Genomic DNA, 23,140 nt, shown 5'->3' on the forward strand with positions numbered 1-23,140 from the left:
TATGGTTAGATGACATTGTTAATTGATATGGTTAGTTGACATAGTTAATTGATATGGTTAGTTGACATAGTTAATTGATAGGGTTAGATGACATAGTTCATTGATATGGTTAGATGACATAGTTCATTGATATGGTTAGTTGACATAGTTAATTGATATGGTTAGATGAAATATAAGTTCCAGAACCCTCTGCAGGAGAGTTCTGGATCTTATATCTCAGAGAAGTGACTGTCGGTGTGAAACCTAAATTTAACAGTCCATTATATTATAATTTTAAAAGCAATAATTCACAAATTTTGAGACTTTTCTTAGCTATGATTTTATTAACAGGAATGGCGAATTAAAATATTATGTACATTGTTTTGAAACAATCTGTGACAGTCAAATCAACTGCGAAAATCAAATAAAATTCCTCAAATTTATCTGTCTTAGAAATAACTGATTGGTTGCCAGAGTAAATACTTCTGCTCTCAACAAATATAACAAAACAGTCACAATACCGTGACTGGAACGATACACAAATAACCCGCACATACAAGAGAGGAGCCTAAGACCACGTTTCGGTCCGACTTGGACCATTTCCAAAGTCACACTTTGTAAATGGTCCATGTCGGACCGTAACGTCGTCGTAAGCTCCTCTCTTGTATGTGCGGGTTATTTGTGTAACAACAAATGTAGTATTACGATACAGCAACTGAAGAATACCAGTAAAAAAATCATTTACATTGTTTCACTTAAGCAGGATTGATAAATATACATACTTTGGGACATTAAGAATTTTGGCGAGAGCCTCAACGATCATGTCTGAAGTGAGTTCTTCCCATATCAGAAAGTCTCCCAAGCCAGAGTTCTTAATAAACATGCCATTCTTGGGCTGGTCACCGAAGAGAGGTAGAGCGAGGAGTGGCGTGGCGTGGTAGATGGCTTCTTGCATACTGAGGAGACCACCGTGTGTGATGAACACCTTCACGTTGTTGTGAGCTGTGGGACAATGGTAGTGAAAGAAGAGGCATGGTCCATTGTAAATAAAAAAAATAAATTTTATGCTTTTCATTCGCTGCCTGATCAGAGAAAGAGTCCCCACATTCCATACCGCCAGTTCCTTGGGCCTCAATGAATGCGATTGGAATAGTACAGAGTGCGGCATATGTTGATAATTCAGTTAAATATTTCCTGAGAAGATTTGAAGGGAATCAATGAAGGCAGTCACAAGTCATCAAAAGGAAACTAATATCCAAATATAATTCAAAGATATTATTATCATCAAATACACAAGCACATTAAGTCGGGAGTAACGAGGTACTTAATCCTCTTGTACACAGTTGTGTACCTCATTATTCCTGGGAGTAATGAGGTACACAGTCCTCTTGTACAGAGTTGTGTACCTCATTACTCCTGGGAGTAATGAGGTACATAGTCCTCTTGTACACAGTTGTGGACCTTATTATTCCTGGGAGTAATGAGGAACACAATCCTCTTGTACACAATCCTCTTGTGCACAGTTGTGTACCTCATTACTCCTGGGAGTAATGAGGTACATAATCCTCTTGTTAAAATACTTGTTTTCATTTCTGGAAAGACTTTACCAGCGTCGCAGTCAGGTCTCTTAACATTTATTATAAGTTAAAAAACATTTTAAAACTATTTCCATTCAGTAAAGAAATTCTAGCTTAACATTCTGCAAATAAACTGGACCGATTAGTTAGTGTAAGACGTGGGAATAAACGTCCGACAATATCAGACTGCTGGTAAATCAAGGGTGTAAATACTGCGAGTGGAAGACAACTATATGCTATGCATATAAGTGGCTTTGGCATGCTGCTCTTACCTGTATTTTTTTGTACCTCTGTATGTATGCTAAATTTCTAAATAAATAAATAAATAAATAAATAAATTGAAAAAAATGCCTAATAAGAAAAATAAGGATAATGTGCCAGAGCTGTGACCGAGAATGTAATAGAAATTAAGATTCACCAAGAATGTCTTGCTGGGGAAGCCACTTGCTGATCATCACGTTGTCAGGGACGTCCTCCAGCTCTTCCTCGTATTTCCAGATGACTCGCTGTGGCAGCCTGCGGAAAGCCTGGATGAAGAGGTCGCGGTACTGGACTGGCATTGAGGAACTACGTGTGACAGATCCCAAACTGAAGTATATTACACCAGAAGATCCTGCTCCTGTGATCCATGATTCCAATTCCTGAAAGAGTGTTGAATATTCTTTTGAGTTGACATGGAATAATCACAAAGACTAAGGCACTCAGTAATAGATCTGAAGAGCTAGACAAACCTAGAGATAGGTATCACTGTATTGCATAGATTGTAGCTTAATGTATGCTATAGGAATAGCTAAAGGAACTGCATTAGTTTCTAATGTCTTAATTTATATAATAAAAATAACAAAATTTAATATGTAAAAGAGCATTCTTCAGTTTTATGACAGATCAGTCTCCCAAAATATGCTAGAGTTTCAATCCACTCAGAAATTTCACTGTCATCTAATCACAGTTGAAGTCATGATGCTAATCCGACGATTTATTCACAAAGTGTCACAAGAAAACCTATGTTTCTACTTTCCAAATTTCATGAAAAAAAGACAGTAAATTGGCAATAACACAAGTAAAAATCAATCCATAATTTCCTCCAATTAAAATTTACTAGCATTTGTGGTTTAAAACCGATCAGAGGAGACATTCTCCAGTTATTTAGTGGAAGCAGTTTGCTTATTAAACGAGGCAAATTAACATCTATGCAACCCAAAATCAAGGCAAACTTGTAAGCCCACCAGAAGATGTCTTTTTCAGTTATTATAGAGAATGAAACAATTACAAGTAACTACATTATCAAATTTGAGAAACTGACACCTACACTGACACCTAAAATGATCCTACAATTTCATAAGATGCAACAACTCTTAAACTTTAATGCCGTCTAGTTATTGAATAAAAATCGTATCGTGTAATCTAAATCAGAATTGGCAAAATGGCAGCTACACCTTCCACTATCAACTCTCATCTAAAATAGAGTAGCAATTGTTGGAAAGTTGAAGGTGAAAAGACGTTCTCTACGAATTATCGCATGGAATCCAAGGGCACTAACAGATGCTAGCTGTCGCATGGAATCCATGGGCACTAACAGATGTTAGCTGTCGCATGGAATCCATGGGCACTAACAGATGTTAGCTGTCGCATGGAATCCATGGGCACTAACAGATGTTAGCTGTCGCATGGAATCCATGGGCACTAACAGATGTTAGCTGTCGCATGGAATCCATGGGCACTAACAGATGTTAGCTGTCGCATGGAATCCATGGGCACTAACAGATGTTAGCTGTCGCATGGAATCCATGGGCACTAACAGATGTTAGCTGTCGCATGGAATCCATGGGCACTAACAGATGCTAGCTGTCGCATGGAATCCATGGGCACTAACAGATGTTAGCTGTCGCATGGAATCCATGGGCACTAACAGATGTTAGCTGTCGCATGGAATCCATGGGCACTAACAGATGTTAGCTGTCGCATGGAATCCATGGGCACTAACAGATGTTAGCTGTCGCATGGAATCCATGGGCACTAACAGATGCTAGCTGTCGCATGGAATCCATGGGCACTAACAGATGCTAGCTGTTGCATGGAATCCAAAGGGCACTAACAGATGCTAGCTGTCGCATGGAATCCAAGGGCACTAACAGATGCTAGCTGTCGCATGGAATCCATGGGCACTAACAGATGCTAGCTGTCGCATGGAATCCATGGGCACTAACAGATGCTAGCTGTTGCATGGAATCCAAAGGGCACTAACAGATGCTAGCTGTCGCATGGAATCCAAGGGCACTAACACATGTTAGCTGTCGCATGGAATCCAAAGGGCACTAACACATGCTAGCTGTTCCATGAACCTATCTTAGGTACTGTTCACATGGGTTGAAAATTGGGATCAGATCGGATAAGGAGTTCTGAAGATATGAACAAAAGCTCTGTGCAACAGTTAGGTATCTTTATTCCGAAACGTCTCACCTACACAGTAGGCTTCTTCAGTCGAGTACAGAAGAGTTAGGAGAAGCAATAGGGATGTTGAAGACTTTAGAGCAAAACTCTTCTCCAGAGTGAGGGACTGACAACCTCAAAACTACGTCTTCATGGGTGATGTACTGATGACATCGTCTTCATATCTTTACTGCTTCTCCTAACTCTTCTGTACTCGACTGAAGAAGCCTACTGTGTAGGCGAAACGTGTCGGAATAAAGATACCTAACTGTTGCACATGTGAATATCAACCCGTCGGTACTGTCTACCATTTTTTATATTCACTCTGGAGAAAGTTAGAGGAATGCTGTACCTAACAACATGACCGTCGTTGGTATAATGCTGTACCTAACAGCATGACCGTCGTTGGCATAATGCTGTACCTAACAGCATGACCGTTGTTGGCATAAGGCTGTACCTAATAACATGACCGTCGTTGGCATAATGCTGTACCTAATAGCATGACGGTCATTGGCATAATGCTGTACCTAACTACATGATCGTCGTTGGTACAATGCTGTGCCTAGCAACATAACCATCGTTGGTATAATGCTGTACCTAACAACATGACCGTTGTTGGTATAATGCTGTACCTAACAGCATGACCGACTTTGGCATAATGCTGTTTCTAACAGCATGACCAAATTTAGCATAATGCTGTACCTAAGAACATCACCGTCGTTGGTATAATGCTGTATCTAACAGCAAGACCGACTTTGGTATAATGCTGTACCTAACAGCATGACCGACGTTGGCATAATGCTGTACCTACCACGGCATTGCTTAGAGGAAGATTCAAATTTCTGGTGGGCTGTTTACAGCCTAATTTGCTATTTTTTTTTTTTTTAAGAAATTAGTGTATTAGTTTCTATGTGAAAATTTGTGAATGCCTTTCCTGGCTCACATCAAATTTTCAACGCCATTATTACTAATTTATGCAACATTGGACAATTCCTATCACACGTTCTGATGTACAAGGGACTGAGGGACTGGGGATATGCAATCCAGGGATATATCTCTCGCACATGCAATATGCTAAATACATCGAGATGAATACCTAAAGTGTACTTGAACACTCTTTAGTGATGAATAATAACCCACATGAAGATAGAAACACAGGAGGTTGAGTGATCTAAAGAGGATCACTTCTGGGAACGTCTCACAATGCTGAAGAGGATCACAGAAGGGGGTTGAAATATACAGGTCAATGAACCTCCTGTGTTGCTGCCCCAAATGGGTTTTTATTGAGCTTACATATGGATATTGATGTAAATAAATTTGGATGCACTGAGCCCGAGGTGTATCGAAGAACTGATGAGGGGAAAAAGGTAAATGGGGCACCCAGGAGTCTGTGAAGACAAGGCATGTTATTCATGGATGCAAGGATGGGAATAAGAACATAAGAAAGAAGGAACACTGCAACAGGCCTACTGACCCATGCGGAGCAGGTCCATGTCCCCCCCGGATTAGCCCAATGACCCGCCAAGTCTGGTCACCTCCACTCAAGGAAGGAGCACGGCACAAGACCCTGCAGCACAAGCTAGTCAGGTCCAACTCACACCCACCCACACCCATTCATGTATTTATGTAACCTATATTTAAAACTACAAAACGTTTAAGCCTGAATAACTGTACTCGGGAGTTTGTTCCACTCATCCACAACTCTATTACCAAACCAGAGCTTTCCTATATCTTTTCTGAATCTGAATTTTTCCAACTTGAAACCATTGCTGCGAGTCCTGTCTTGGATGGAAATTTTCAGCATGCTATTTACATCCCCTTTATTTATTCCTGTTTTCCATTTATACACCTCGATCATATCCCCCCTAATTCTACGCCTTTCAAGAGAGTGCACGTTCAGGGCCTCAGTCTATCCTCATAGAGAAGATTTCTGATACATGGGAGCAACTTTGTTTTCCAGAGCATTTATATCTATTCTGTAATACGGTGACCAGAACTGATCAGCATAATCTAAATGAGGCCTAACCAAGGATATATAGAGTTGAAGAACAACCTGAGGACTTCTATTATTTATACTTCCAGATATAAAGCCAAGAATTCTGTTTGCTTTATTGCGAACACTAATGCACTGTTGTCTTGGTTTTAGATTACTGCTAACAAGAACTCCTAAATCGCATGGTTATTTTCCTGTCCAACATTTAGAACTTTGCATTTGTCAATATTAAACTGCATCTGCCACTTCTCCGACCATTGCATCAGTCTATTCAAATCATCCTGGAGTGATCTAGTGTCCTCATTAGAATGAATTGGACGGCCCATTTTGGTGTCATCAGCAAATTTGCTTATGTCGCTATATATTCCCTCATCTATGTCGTTTATGTAATTTTTGAACAACAACGGGCGAACACCGACCCCTGCAGAACCCCACTTGTGATGTGCCCCATTGTGATTTCTCCCTATTTATGCAAACTTTCTGCTGCCTATTTGTCAACCATGCCTCTACCCAGGAAAAAAATTCTCCTCCTATTCCATGTGCCTTAAGTTTCCTCAATAGCCTCTGATGTGGAACTCTATCGAAAGCCTTACTGAAGTCCATATACACAATATCATATTCATTACCATGATCTACCTCCTCAAACACCTTAGTAAAAAATGTTAGTAAATTCGTAAGACAGGAACGCCCCTTTGTAAAACCGTGTTGAGATTCATTAATCAAACTATGCCTATCAAGATGACTACGAATTGCTTCGGCAATTATGGATTCCATAAACTTTCCCACTATGGAGGTAAGGCTTATTGATCAATAGTTCGAAGCCATGGACCTGTCACCTGCCTTGTAAATAGGTATTACATTTGCTATTTTCCACTTATCAGGCACTAGGCCAGTTTGTAGTGATATGTTAAAAACATTAGCCAAAGGTATGCTAAGTTCCTCTTTACATTCCTTTAACACCCTTGCAAACAGTTCATCAGGGCCTGGGGATTTGTTAGGTTTTAGTTTCTCTATTTGTCTGAGGACCATGTCACTAGTTACTGCAATCGTGCATAGTTTATTATCGTCCTGTTGTACATAATCTATTATTCCAGGAATTTCGTTTGTATTTTCCTGGGTAAAAACTGAGAGGAAGTAGGTATTGAAAATTTCGCACATATCCTTATCACTGTCAGTGATCTTACCAGAGTTACTCTTAAGTGGGCCTATCTTATCCCTAATCTTACTTCTGTATACCTGAAAGAACACTTTTGGGTTAGTCTTCGAATCCCTTGCGACCTTAGCCTGATAATCCCTTTTTGCTTTTCTTATTTCTCTCTTTATTTATCTCTTTAATTGAATATATTGATTTCTTAACTGCCCATCCCCTCTTTTTATACGCCTACATAATGCTTACCAATGCTCATATATGGGTGTGAATATTGCAACAAGGAGAAGGCTGGAAGCAGTGGAGATGTCATATCTGAGGGAAATGACTCACGAAATCGTAATGACACGATTGCAAGCAAACCGTACCACGGACGGGGATAGAGCCCGCGATCAGAGAGGGCAATATGTGGTGTGAACATAATGCAGAGAATCCATAGTGTGGAGATTAGAAGGAGGTATGGAGTTTCTAAAAGTTTTATCCAGAGGGCTGAGGGGGGGATGTTAAGGTGATTCGGACATTTGTAGATGAAAGAACAAAATATAATGACTTGGCGGGCATATAATTCCATGTTGGAAAGAAGGTGGGGTAGGGGTCGTCCTAGGAAAAATTGGAGGGAGTGGATAAAGGAGGCTTTGTGTGCGAGGGGCTTGGACTTCCAGCAAGCATGAGTGAACGTGTTAGACAGGGAGAAATGGAAACAAATAGTTTTTTATGACTTGACGTGCTGTTGGAGTGTAAGCAAAGTAAATTTGTGAAGGAATTCAGGGAAACTGGTTAGCTGCACTTGAATCCTGAAGGTAAGAAGTACAGTGCCTACACTCTGAAGGAGGGGTGTTGATATGTAGCATTTTGTAACTACAGCATAAGTGTGCCTCTGGCAAGACAGTAATGGAGTGGATGATAATGAAAGCCAATGTGTTAAAAAAAAATAAAGCCGAAGAGGTTATACAGCATAGGACAACTCACGTGAGGAAGAGAGTTGGCGGGATGACAGTGCATGGCGCCCACCTCCACCTGTGAGGGCAGGAGAGGCAGTGGTGTACCGATGGTAAAGTGTGTATTGAGCAGCGCTAGACTCATGTTCCTCTCCAGCTCTAACAATGGTGGCAGTTCCGGGAACTGTGCTGAGATCTGACGAATACCACCAACACTAATATACTAAATATAAGGATGCTTCATTTACACAAAGTAACATTAACTACTATACAGTATATCAAAATTATAATTAACCTATCCTGCAGCAGAATAATTGCTTATTAAGAGTCTCAGTTATATTCTTGACTATTATCAGCTAAAACAATATGTAGTCTGTGATGGTATCTTGCTCACCTCTTTTTGTATCAGGGGTACGATGGCCCATTTCCTCCAGAAACACGCAAATCCAATGTGTATCATAGTATTATAGAAGCGATGCCAGGCACTCATGGGTGTTGGAAAGCTCTGCAAGTAGTTAGGGACGTAGGCTGGGTTGAGAACGTTGCCCAGAACGGCACTCTGGCGTGGGTCCATCCCAGGTGTTGAAAGTGTAATGAAGGGAACTTCGTGCAGGAAGGGATAGGCAGCCTGTGGGAGTGAGTGCTGTTAGGCACAGTAAACACATCTCAACCAAAACCTTTATACAAGATTGCAGATGTTTCCCTCAACATTCGTCATATGCATAGAGAAAAAGAGCAACAGAATTATCATCTTTCCTAATTACAATATTCCTGACAACATTTCTTGACTTTTCAACAAAACTAACACAGCCGCCCTGATTTCCACATGTTGTACCTCAGCAGATTCCTAACAGTTGTTCCAACCAAGAGGAGAAAATAATGGTAAGTACCATCCCACGCAACAACTGCGATAGATCTACATGGCAGACAGAAATCAATCATGTTTAATTGTGGGAAGGGTACGTGAATTTTACTGACACTGTACTTAAGAGGAAATTAATCAATTCACTCGACACAAAACTAAAAAGGAATTTTATAAAATACACAAAAGCAGATTTTTAAGTTAATATCCCACACTGAATCAAAACAGTCGGGAAATACCTCTCCAGAGTAGGTTTAATGGTTTAGGGTTGTTACTTTATGCTCTTATGTCGCTGGTTGATAGGCAGCAGTTACGTTTATAACCGGCTGAGTTAGAAACATTCTGCCAGGGAGGTTTCGAAACTTACGGAGACGCGATGAAGCTAGGATGCAATACACCACAATGACACTCCAGTGGATGCTATTACGGATTAGCGCATTGTAGAGAAATTTTGTGACTGCAGGATTTTAAAAATGGCAAAGTGCGTCTTGTTTGTAAGTGAATTAGAGTGTAGAAAAGCAAGTGTATTGCTCACTTAGTGCAAGTTAAGTCTTGCATAAACATATCAATTGCCATCCTATTCGATATTCATACACACACACACACACACACACACACACACACACACACACATACCGAGCACATCTCCTGAGGCACAAATCAACGAAATAACTGCTGCAGTATAAGGGCATCTAGCAAACCCAAGAACAGCATTCCGACATCTTAATAAGAAATCGTTCAGGGCCCTGTACACTCCGTAAGTTAGGCCCATATTGGAGCATGCAGCACCAGTTTGGAACCCATATCTAGCCAAGCACATAAGAAAACTAGGGAAAGTACAAAGGTTTGCAACAAGACTAGTCTCAGAGTTAAGGGGTATGTCCTACGTGGAAAGGTTAAGGAAATCGGCCTGGCAGCACTGGAGGATAGGAGAGATAGGGGGGATATACTAACATATAAAATACTGAGAGGAATCGACAAGGTGGACAGAGACAGGATGTTCCAGAGATGAGACACAGCAACAAGGGGGCACGATTGGAAGTTGAAGAGTCAGATGAATCACAGAGACGTTAGAAAGTATTTCTTCAGTCACAGGAAGTGGAATAACCTTGGAAGTGATGTAGTAGAGGCAGGATCCATACATAGCTTTAAGAAGAGGTATTATAAAGCTGATGGAGCAGGAAGAGTGACCTAGTATCGAGCAGTGAAGAGGAGGGGCCAGAAATTGTGAATCGACCCCTGCAACCACAATTAGGTAATTACACACACACACACACACACACACACACACACACACACACACACGTGAAGCAGTATCGCTGAATAGTGCTCCCAGGATATAGCGTTCTAGTGGCTGTCCTAAGATATTATTAGCGGTCATCGTACGTGAGTGAATCAGTGAACATACCTACAAGAGTGTAATGGCTTTCAAGAGTGCGAATAATGTGATAAGATCAAGAATTTTACAATTTAAATTTGAATGAATGGTGAGTGAGGGAGGGTAGCAGTCAGCTGATCAGGCTACTGGCCGCAGTGTTGACACAAAATATCCAAACAGTTAATTGGGTTAACGGTGTGATCTGAAATATTAACAAATACATATGTTAGTTGGTTATAACAGCAGTGTAGTGATAAGGTCATAAAAGAGTGATTAAGTAAATACTGAAAGTAAGAAAAAATTAGTCAATTCCCAGCTGTTGGTGTTGTGAATGTAGCTAACATCATCAGACTTGTTATGACTATAATACTGTACTAAAGAAAAAAGAGGGAATACCAAGTCTTAAAAGAAAAATAAAATAAAAACTTGAATGCATGATAAAGTTCCTGAAGGAGTTACAAAATTGAAGGAGTTGATAGCAGCCGACCAGCTGGAACCTCCATTGTTGTGCAGACGACATCACTTGCCTATTTGTGGTTAATTTTGGTTAGTGTCTGAAGTCTCAGTGTCTTGCCCTGCTGGTTGTATGCTATACCATCACTCTCTCCCTATTTCAGTACCAGGAGATAGATAGTGGTAACCCTGATAATGTTCAGTAAATTATCTAAATATCTCCAGGTAAACTCCAGAAGAGTTGTGTAGCCTAGTGAACCCCCTTCCCCTGACAGCGACAAGCTAGTAAACAAGTACGCACATACAAACACACGTGTGCACCCGTAATGATTATTATTATAATAAACATTAGTGCATTCGTCGCTCATCCTTTGGGACGAGCGGACGTGAGCTGAGCCTGCCCTCTGCTGTCAGCCGGTGACAACTTGGTTTTCTCGAAATGGCGCAGGAGGCAAGAAGAAGGGTAAACACTGTCGGCATAGAAGTGGTGCGTGGGGCTGTGCATGGCCACTCAGCTCAAGTTTTATTACCTGCCATCATCAGGGACACATACGGCATTGCCAACGAAGAGCTGTATGGTGTAGCCTTGAACGGGGCATATAGAATTTTTGTGAAATTTCTCAATGCAAGTGTATATGAGGACATAGTCGCCAGGTTCCAAGATCTTTGTGTACCAGTGAATCCTGCAGTGACGGTAAGGCTACATGATGTGTCCCGCCATTATACGTGGGTGAAGAAAAGAAATGTACCCTTTGAGGCTAATGAGGCAGACATACGTGCCGTCTTCGAGATGTTTGGGACTGTTCATATGGCGACATTGGGGAAATGGAAGGAAGGATCGTATTCTGGGATGCCTGAAGGAAGTTTTTCCTTAAAAATGACATTGAGACATCCTATTCCTTCCTATATTTTCCTAGAAGACTTCAGGAGTCAAGTAATGGTGACTTATGCAGGGCAACAACGTACCTGTCGATTATGCGGTGCCTATGATCACATTGCTGCGCAGTGTGTTAAACAACAGGGTACACAGGCGAAGGAGCAGCATAAGGAGGCATCAGAGGACCTTGAGACGTTGGATTTGGCACGACCTGAGTCGGTTTCCTTGAACAAGGCTTGGAGTGTGGAGGTCGAGGAGGCCTTGAGGGAGGAAGAGTGTGTAACTCTTCCGAGAGAGACATGCACTGCCGGGCAGGCACCGGAGACCAAAGATGTGGTGTCACTGGGTGAGGACAGGGCCGTGGAGGCTACCATTGATTCAGTCCTCCACGACCTGTTAGGGACCCCAGGAGAGGTCACAGTTGAGGGGTTTGTGGGTGCCCTGGATGCTGTTGGGGTTCCAGGTGGTGAGAGGGGGGGAGGCATGTCAGAGACCCAGGTTGAGGCTGGGTTGCAAATTGGCACGGTGGTGGCGGAAGTGCACGATGATGGCTTCCAGGTGGAGGCGGGGAGAAAGGCTCGAGTGTCACGGAAGAGAGCGGCAGTGCCCTCGGACGTGGACGATGTGGATGTGCTCACTCCGGCACAGCGTTCGAAAGGTTTGGGCTGAAGTGGTTGAGCATGGACCTGGGGGGTCCAGGGGCAAGGGGCATGTGAAAGCAGATCACAGAATGGTGATTGAAGATCAAGGGCGTATAAAGGGGAAGGGGGATAAAGGTGGTGCAATACGTAAAGGAAAACCTCCATTGACAAATTCAAGAGTCTCTCTATAAATGTTAATGGTCTGAAAAATTCTAGGAAGTGTGAATGGTTTCATGAGATGCTCATTAGGTATGGTGTAGATGTAGTGTTTGTGCAAGAGCACAACCACAAGCAGGGTTGTATGTTGATGATTGAGGGGTATACTGTATATGCGGCACACTCAACGAGATTGAAAGGAGGAGTGGCTATTTTGGTGAGGGAGGCTAGCCCGTTTACTGTACATCATTGTGAGGAGGGGGGTGAGGGGAGGGTTATAAGAGTGGATGGGACATGGGGAAGAGATAAGATGTCTTTTGTGTGTGTTTATGGTCCGGCGGAGGTGGACAGTCGAGTGAAGAATGAGTTTGTACGTGAAGTGTTGGTGTATCACTTAAGGTCGCTTCCAGCATTAGCTGTGGTGGGAGGGGACTGGAATTGCGTTATACGCCGCAAGGATGTGGAACCTAGGGGAGCAGGATATTGTTCTGGCGTTCTGAGGGACCTGTTAACCGGGGTGGGGTTGGTGGATGTAGAGGGGGGGGGCGGCGTGGGAGGTGCAGCACACCTTTGTGAGGCAGGGGTATGCTGCACGGCTGGACAGGATATACGTGACAAGGAAAGCTGTGGTGCGGAGTGTAAGGGTTTTGGATGTCTTTTTTTCTGATCATAGAGGTGTTTTGGTGGATTTGGGATGGGAGGGTCGGCCGAACAGGTATAAGAGTTATTGGAAATTGAATGTTCGGTTGCTTCAAGATGTTGAGGGGAGGGTCCTATTTGCACAATGGTGGAAAGGCTTATGGGAAGGGATGGCAGTCAATGGGGATGTGTTGAGATGGTGGGATGTGACGGCGAAGACGAGGATTCGAGAGTTCTATGTCCGACAGGGAAGGCACGAGAATCAGTTGGCTTATGGGCTTATTAGGTATCTTGAGGGGCAGTTAAGGGAGTATTATGAGAGGAAGGGGGGGATGGGAGCCCCTGTGGCTGACATAGAAGGAGTGAAGGAACGCCTAATGGAAGTGCAAAATGAGAGGTTTGATGCGGCAAGGGTTTTAGGGGGGTTGGAGGAGGTCATGTGGGGTGATAGACCATCGGCGTGTGTCCTGCGAGGGCAGGGGCGCCGGCGCGTTGCAATGGAAATGGTGGGTTTGAGAGTTCTTGAGGACATCGAGGGGTATAGGGAGGGACAAGATTTGGTGACGACGGAGGGGATGGGAGGGTATGTTGATTCTTGGCTTAGTGCACATATGAGGAGTGTGGGTGTGAGAGAGGGGGCTTTAAGAGAGACAGGGGGATGGGTGCAGAGTGTGCTAGACAGGGACGACAGGGAACAGTTACAGGGGCCTATTGTGGAGGAAGAGGTGTGGACGGCTTTAATGAGTATGAGTAGGGGTAAGGCACTGGGGATAGATGGGCTGCCTGCAGAGTTTTACATACAGCATTGGGGAGTATTAAAAGATTTTTTGGTGCAATTATTTAATATCATAAAAGAGAGGGGTGCGTTGGGACCTTTGCAGGCGACAGCACTAGTAGTTTTGGTGCCAAAGGGTGAAAGTCAGTGCACAGTGAGAGATTACCGGATGATATCACTCATGTGTGCAGACTACAAACTTTTTGCAAAAATTTTGGGAAATCGTATAAAAAAGGTCATTGGAAAGGTAATAGTGAGGGGTCAATATGGGATTCCGGGGAGATCAATGTATGAGGGGCATGGGGTTATTAGAAGGTTTATTGAGGGTCCACAAGAGGGGGAACGTGGGGTATTGGCGTTGGATTGGAGAACGGCATATGACAGTGTCGAGAGGGAGGCTCTGTGGAGAATCATGGAGCGGCAGGGGTTCGGGGAGGACATTGTGAATTGGGCACGTACTTTATATCGGGGAGCTGGGATGTGTGTACAGATATGTGGGAGGGTGGGGTTGCATGTGAAAATGGGCAGGGGATTGAGGCAAGGTTGCCCGTTGTCACAAATATTATTTGCATGTTTACAGAATCCGTTTTATAGGGCAGTGGAAAGGTGCATACAGGAGGGGGTAAGGGAGGACATACGAGGTGGGAGTCCCAGTATCATAGGTTACGTTGATGACACAACTGTCCTAGTGAGTGGGAGGGAGGGATTGGAGGGTCTGGAGAGAGTTATAGATGTTTTTGGGATGGCAACAGGTATGGCAGTGGATGTGCATAAATCAAAGCTCATGATATTGGGTGAATGGGATGGGCAGGAGGGCGGGGTTGGGGGGGTGAGGTGGAGTGTCGTGGACTGGGTGAAAATTTGTGGAGTTGTGTATATGGGTAATGCTCAGATGGCGAGGGAGAATAATTCAAAGGGTGTGGTAGATAGGGTATTGGGAAGATTGTCAGGATTGAGGCCGACACATCTTACGCTACACCAGAGGGTCATTGTGGTCAATGTGCTTTTGTACAGTAAAGTATGGCATGTGGCAGCTTTGTACCCTTTGGTGTATGGGGATGTCCGGAGATTGTTGAGCAGAGTTTTCCATTTTATCTGGGGTTCGGGATGCGATTGGTTGAAAAGAGAGGTGGTAACACTTCCGGTGGCCTTGGGAGGGCTGGGGTTAATTCATTTGGAAAGAAGGTTGAAGTGTGTATATGTGAAACATGGGTTGCTAGTGGCTCGGGGGGAAGGGAGTGGAGGGTTGGGGATGCTGCAGGGAGATCTTCGGAGATGGTGGAAGGGACAAGATTTGAGAGATGGTGAGGAGTTGTTGCGTCTATTGATGATGGTCAGAGAGCCGAGAAACATGCAGGTAGGGTCCATGGAGAGGAAGATATGGCCTAGGGTGGTAGTGGCAACGGAAGGAGTGTACCCGATGTACGCATGGGAAGACATTAAAAGGGTTACGCATCCGGCCACGCGTGAGGGAGGTAATGTATAGGTTTCTTCACGGAATATTGCTGTCTGGGGTTGTTTTACGAAATAGGCGAATAAGGGAGGGTGGGGTGTGTCAGGTTTGTGGGGTAGATGAATCAGCTTTTCATGTAGTTTATTTTTGTGAAAGCCTAGGGATTGTGCGGGAATGGTTAGGGAAAGTAATCCGGTATGTGGGGGGGAAAGGGTTGTTGGTTTTGAGAGCGCTTAGTTTAGATGTAGGTGGGGTTGGGGTAAAGGTTCAAAGGGCAGTGGCTTACTTAATGGTTGATTTTGTGTATATATCATGGGCAATGAGAGACAAAGGGGCGGAGGAACGTAGGATGGCCATAGCAGCATCCTTTTATAGAACAAAGTGTCTCAACAGGGAAATATATGGTGGGAGGTGGGAGAGGGATTTCTCGGAGGGCTACAGGGACTTTCTTTTGAGGGATTTATGGTCTTTATAAGCGGTCAGGGGAATGAACGGGCTGGCCTTCCCAGGGGGGGGGGGGGGGTGTTGCAGAGGACGATTGTGTGAGTGTGTGTGGAATTGTGTGAGGAAAGGATGTTGAGGTGATATCAATGTGTTATTGTGAACACCGATGATTATAATTTATCTAAGGATTCCTTCATGTTTTGTAAGGATGTACATAAGTATGTTAGTATATAAGCATATTTTAACCTGTAATTATACATGTCTACCTATATATGAGCAATGTAACTTGTCATAATAATGAGGTTTCATACCTGTTTTTTCACTAGTGGAACGTTTTCGTATTGTATATAATGTAAGATCTTGCCTGGGGTGTTTTTGCTTATATATTGTTACAGATGTTTTTTTTTTCACATTTTCATTATATATGTTCAAGTGAATGAGTTTTTGATCTTGTGTATTGCCAGGTGAAACTGGTCAGTTTTTCATTTGGGGGGGGGGGTAGGAGTTTAAGTCATCTCTGCAATAGCAGGTCATGTGATACACATGTCATATTATTTTAGATGTCTAATGTTGTCCATTCTCTGTAGGATGTGATGTATAGATTATCTCCGACAGTGTAAATAATCTGTCTGCTGGAGGGAATAATGTGTAAATTTATTTATTATTGTGGTAGGTTTATGTGTGTAGCGTGCTTTTAGGGTGATATATTATAAGATGCTAATTACTATCAAGGACTGTTGGTGGTTATGAGTGGTGACGGCAGACACAATTAATAGGCATGTGTGGCGGGGGGGTTGAAGTGTCAGCGGTAGTGTCTTAAACCCACCACCTTGCACGATATTAATTATTACCATAGGGTATATGAGGGTAGGGTGGATTGTGTTCTATGGTGGATGTGAGCCATCAGGTTCAGACATTCCTTGTATTATAGTGTCAGCCGTTTAGCTGACTGGATTGTGTTTATATATATATTGTCATTGAAGTTTTTAATGCTTTTACAAATGTGTATGTATAAGAGGTTTGTCACTGTGTATCTAAGTTGAAAGTGGCACGTTTTCATGGGGGGGGGAGTGTAAGCTTTACTGTGTGGGTTGTATGTATATATATATATATATATATATATATATATATATATATATATATATATATATATATATATATATATATATATATATATATATATATATATATATATTCTTCTTTCAACGTACCAGCAGTATCCCACCGAGGCAGGGTGGCCCAAAAGAAAAAACCAAAGTTTTTCCTTTCAAATTTAGTAATATATACAGGAGAAGGGGTTACTAGCCCCTTGCTCCCGGCATTTTAGTAGCCTCTTACAACACGCATGGCTTACGGAGGAAGAATTCTGTTCCACTTCCCCATGGAGATAAGAGGAAATAAACAAGAACAAGAATTAGAAAGAAAATATAAGAAAACCCAGAGGGGTGTGTATATATATGCTTGTACATGTATGTGTAGTGTGACCTAAATGTAAGTAGAAGTAGCAAGACGTACCTGTAATCTTGCATATTTATGAGACAGACAAAAGACACCAGCAATCCTACCATCATGTAAAACGATTACAGGCTTTCGTTTTACACTCACTTGGCAGGACGGTAGTACCTCCCTGGGCGGTTGCTGTCTACCAACTTACTACCTACAATATATATATATATATGACCACCTTTTCATGTGAAGCACAGTACGTACAAGCAGTGTTCATGTGAAGCACAGTACGTACAAGCAGTGTTCATGTGAAGCACAGTACGTACAAGTAGTGTTCATGTGAAGCACAGTACGTACAAGCAGTGTTCATGTGAAGCACAGTACGTACAAGCAGTGTTCATGTGAAGCACAGTACGTACAAGCAGTGTTCATGTGAAGCACAGTACGTACAAGCAGTGTTCATGTGAAGCACAGTACGTACAAGCAGTGTTCATGTGAAGCACAGTACGTACAAGCAGTGTTCATGTGAAGCACAGTACGTACAAGCAGTGTTCATGTGAAGCACAGTACGTACAAGCAGTGTTCATGTGAAGCACAGTACGTACAAGCAGTGTTCATGTGAAGCACAGTACGTACAAGCAGTGTTCATGTGAAGCACAGTACGTACAAGCAGTGTTCATGTGAAGCACAGTACGTACAAGCAATGTTCATGTGAAGCACAGTACGTACAAGCAGTGTTCATGTGAAGCACAGTACGTACAAGCAGTGTTCATGTGAAGCACAGTACGTACAAGCAGTGTTCATGTGAAGCACAGTACGTACAAGCAGTGTTCATGTGAAGCACAGTACGTACAAACAGTGTTCATGTGAAGCACAGTACGTACAAGCAGTGTTCATGTGAAGCACAGTACGTACAAGCAGTGTTCATGTGAAGCACAGTACGTACAAGCAGTGTTCATGTGAAGCACAGAACGTACAAGCAGTGTTCATGTGAAGCACAGTACGTACAAGCGGTGTTCATGTGAAGCACAGTACGTACAAGCGGTGTTTGAGTGCAGCAGTCAGTTCTGTCATAATATATGTGCTTCTTCAGTACTGTGTAGTCACAGTTGATTATTGTTCACTGCCTGTATCTTGTTACATATTGATTATGTACCCATATATTTTTGTACCTGAGTTTTAAATAAAATATAAAAAAAAATAAACATTAGTATATATTAGTAAGGAATTGAGTGAGAAAAAATAATCCTATAATCTTCAAAAAGTAAAGTAGCCTAGTGTGCGGAGATCTGGGCCGGGAGAGTACCGGTGAACCAACAACAACGAAGATCTGGGCCGGGAGAGTACCGGTGAACCAACAACAACGAAGATCTGGGCCGGGAGAGTACCGGTGAACCAACAACAACGAAGATCTGGGCCGGGAGAGTACCGGTGAACCAACAACAACGAAGATCTGGGCCGGGAGAGTACCGGTGAACCAACAACAACGAAGATCTGGGCCGGGAGAGTACCGGTGAACCAACAACAACGAAGATCTGGGCCGGGAGAGTACCGGTGAACCAACAACAACGAAGATCTGGGCCGGGAGAGTACCGGTGAACCAACAACAACGAAGATCTGGGCCGGGAGAGTACCGGTGAACCAACAACAACGAAGATCTGGGCCGGGAGAGTACCGGTGAACCAACAACAACGAAGATCTGGGCCGGGAGAGTACCGGTGAACCAACAACAACGAAGATCTGGGCCGGGAGAGTACCGGTGAACCAACAACAACGAAGATCTGGGCCGGGAGAGTACCGGTGAACCAACAACAACGAAGATCTGGGCCGGGAGAGTACCGGTGAACCAAGAACAATAACGAATAGTGTTAACCTGACCCCCCCCCTCTTTTTCTACGAATGATAAGCTAGTAAACACACACACACACACAAACACAAGTGTACACAATTAATATTATATAGTATATATTAACATGGAATTGATTGTGAAAAAAAAATTTATAATCTTCAAAAGAGTAGCGTAGCCTAGTGTGCGCACGCACACCCATACACCCACACACCCACACACCCACACACACCCATACACACCCACACACGCCCTGGACTGCAAGAAGGCGATTGACACATTTCCGTACAAGAGATTGGTGCAAAAACTGGAGGACCAAGCAGGGATAACAGGGAAGGCACTACAATGGATCAGGGAATACTTGTCAGGAAGACAGCAGCGAGTCATGGTACGTGGCGAGGTGTCAGAGTGGGCACCTGTGACCAGCGGGGTCCCAGAGGGGTCAGTTCTAGGACCAGTGCTGTTTCTGGAATTTGTGAACGACATGACGGAAGGAATAGACTCTGATGTGTCCCTGTTTGCAGATGACGTGAAGTTGATGAGAAGAATTCACTCGATCGAAGACCACGCAGAACTACAAAGGGATCTGGACAGGCTGCAGACCTGGTCCAGCAATTGGCTCCTGGAGTTCAATCCCACCAAGTGCAAAGTCATGAAGATTGGGGAAGGGCAAAGAAGACCGCAGACGGAGTACAGTCTAGGGGGCCAGAGACTACAAACCTCACTCAAGGAAAAAGATTTTGGGGTGAGTATAACACCAGGCACATCTCCTGAAGCGCACATCAATCAAATAACTGCTGCAGCATATGGGCGCCTAGCAAACCTCAGAACAGCATTCCGACGTCTTAATAAGGAATCGTTCAGGACCCTGTACACCGTGTACGTTAGGCCCATATTGGAGTATGCGGCACCAGTTTGGAACCCACACCTAGCCAAGCACGTAAAGAAACTAGAGAAAGTGCAAAGGTTTGCAACAAGACTAGTCCCAGAGCTAAGAGGTATGTCCTACGAGGAGAGGTTAAGGGAAATCAACCTGACGACACTGGAGGACAGGAGAGATAGGGGGGACATGATAACGACATACAAAATACTGAGAGGAATTGACAAGGTGGACAAAAACAGGATGTTCCAGAGATTGGACACAGTAACAAGGGGACACAGTTGGAAGCTAAAGACACAGATGAATCACAGGGATGTTAGGAAGTATTTCTTCAGCCACAGAGTAGTCAGTAAGTGGAATAGTTTGGGAAGCGATGTAGTGGAGGCAGGATCCATACATAGCTTTAAGCAGAGGTACGATAAAGCTCACGGCTCAGGGAGAGTGACCTAGTAGCGATCAGTGAAGAGGCGGGGCCAGGAGCTCGGACTCGACCCCCGCAACCTCAACTAGGTGAGTACAACTAGGTGAGTACACACACACACACACATATACACACACACACACCCCACACACACACCACACACACACCACACACACACACACACACCACACACACACACACACCACACATACACACCCCACACACACACACCACACACACACACCACACACACACACCACACACACACACCACACACACACACCACACACACACACCACACACACACACCACACCACACATACCCCACACACACGCACACACCACACACACACCACACACACACACCACATGCACACACCACTCCACACATACCCCCACACACACACACCACACACACACCACACACACACAACACACACACACCCCACACACAGACACACCACACACACACACGCACATACACACACACACACACCCACACACCCTCCACCACTTGACACAAACATTTGACACAAACACGTACCCCCCCCTCCCCTAACCACCTCTCCCACTTCCCTAACAACCTCACCTTAGCCACCTACCCCTCCCCCAGGCCACCTAACCCCTCCCCAAACCGTCTAACCCCCCCAACTACCTCCCTCCCTCCAATAACCATCCTCCCCCCATAACCATCCATCCCCTCTCTCCCCCAAACCATCTAACCCCCTCCCCCAACTATCTCTACCCCTCCAATAACCATCCTCCCCCTCCCCCACAACCATCCATCCCCTCTCCTAACCATTTATTCCCCTCCCCCTAACCAGGATGAGGACAAGGGGCTCCAAGGACGAATCTGGGAGGGAGGAATGGGAGGTAGAGCTCAAAAAAAGGGAGGAAGACTGGGGAAGGAGACTAGATGAGCTGGAAAGGAAGATGGAAGAGAGGTTAGCAGCAGAATGCAGACGGTGGAAGCAACAGGCCACAGCAGCAGAAATCAAGATAGAGAGATTAGAAGAGGAGCTGAGACATCTGAAACAGCACAGAGACAAAGATATTACAGAAGTAGCATCGGCAATGGCTACATCAAACACAGACAACAGGTCTGAAGGAAGCAGGGAAACTGAACTGTTTGCAGAGGTCCTGTCCAACCCACATGGGGCCAAAACAAAGACAGCGAGCACACTAGGACAGAATGAGAGGTTGGAAGACATTGAAGGAACTAGGACATGTGCAAGGACCTTACCAGATACCTGTGGGGGCCAGGAGCAGGTGAGCAGGAAGGATAAACCAAGAAGCATAGGGGCCATAACTAGGGAAGGGACTGAAGGAAGGAACACTCCACGGGTAGGAACTAAAACACATCAGAGGATGCAATGGGAGTCACAGTGGGAGGTGGAAAGGGAGATATCCGTGTTTGTCTATGGGCTAGACGAAGCTAAAGGGGAAACTTATGATGAAAGAAAGCAGGAGGAGAAAAAAGCGATTGAAGATATCATGAAGGTGATAGGCGAGGGGGACATGACCCAGGTGGCAAATTTTCGGAGAATTGGGTGGTTCACAAAGAAAAGGAATCGGCCTCAAAGTAATTTTCAAGGCAGAATCAACCCGAACCATGATCCTGCAGGAGAAAGCACGGCTGAGAGGCAAGCAGGAGTTCCGGAGTGTGTACCTCGATCGAGACAGAACCCAGGACGAAAGGAAGACTATGAAAGAGAGAGTTCAAAAACGAAAGGAAAAATGGGACGAAACGAAAAAGGAGAGCAGAATAACCCAGGATCAAATGGAAGGACAAGCGCACCCCCCAGAAACACGTGCAGAAGGACTCCAGCCACGACACCCCCAAGGCAACTGAACAATCCAAACCAACCATCACACACCGATCCCTCTCTTTCCACCCCCTGCACCACAGTTACAGTATTAGAACAGAAGTTGAAGGTTTGGTACACCAATGCAGATGGATTAACGAATAAACATGAGGAATGGCAAGAAAGAATCAATGAGAAGTCCCCAGACATCATAGCAGTTACAGAAACAAAACTCACAGAGACAATAACAGATGCAATCTTCCCACCAAGATACCAGATCATGAGGAACGATAGAAGGGGCAGGGGGGGAGGTGGGGTTGCTCTGCTCGTAAAAAAACAGATGAAATTTCGAGAAAATGGAAGGAATAGATGAGACAGGAGAAAGAGACTACATAGCAGGTACATTCAGTCTAGGGAACACAAAGTGGTCATTGCAGTGATGTATAATCCACCACAGAACTGCAGGAGGCCAAGAGAGGAATATGAAGAGAGCAACAGAGCAATGGTGGAAACACTTGCTGAGGTGGCAAGAAGAGCTCACTCCAGCAGAGCAAAGTTGCTGGTTATGGGGGATTTCAACCACAGGGAGATTGACTGGGAAAACCTGGAGCCACATATGGGTCCCGAAACATGGAGAGCCAGGATGTTGGACGTGGTGCTGGAAAACCTCATGCACCAACTTGTTAAGGACACTAACAGAGTGAGAGGGAAGGATGAACCAGCAAGATTGGACCTTGTGTTCACCCTGGGCAGCTCAGATATTGAGGACATCTAGTCTGAGAATCCCCTAGGAGCTAGCGACCACGTGGTTCTGTGCTTTGAATACAGAGTAGAGCTGCAAGTGGAGAGAATAACAGGAGTTGAATGGGAAAAGAATGACTATAAAAGAGGGGACTACATAGGGTTGAAGAACTTCCTGCGGGAGGTCCAGTGGGACAGAGCACTGGCAGGAAAGCCAGTAAATGAAATGATGGAATATGTAACAACAAAATGCTAGGAG

General features: G+C 44.1%; 1 protein-coding gene across 1 annotated transcript in view; it reads right to left on the bottom strand.

Moving 5' to 3' along the window:
* The window catches only part of LOC128705258 (UDP-glycosyltransferase UGT5), a 64,382-nt gene that overhangs the window by 18,855 nt on the left and 22,387 nt on the right, over positions 1–23,140 (bottom strand). The window contains exons 4-7 of the mRNA XM_070103461.1: positions 8,459–8,692; positions 8,096–8,260; positions 1,975–2,197; positions 762–981 (exon numbers count right to left, since the gene is read on the bottom strand). Of these exons, the coding sequence (XP_069959562.1) occupies positions 762–981; positions 1,975–2,197; positions 8,096–8,260; positions 8,459–8,692 (842 nt within the window). The remainder of the gene's footprint in view (positions 1–761; positions 982–1,974; positions 2,198–8,095; positions 8,261–8,458; positions 8,693–23,140) is intronic.

This window comes from Cherax quadricarinatus, chromosome 85 (genome assembly GCF_038502225.1).
Source record: "Cherax quadricarinatus isolate ZL_2023a chromosome 85, ASM3850222v1, whole genome shotgun sequence".
NCBI classification, from domain to species: Eukaryota; Metazoa; Arthropoda; class Malacostraca; order Decapoda; family Parastacidae; genus Cherax; species Cherax quadricarinatus.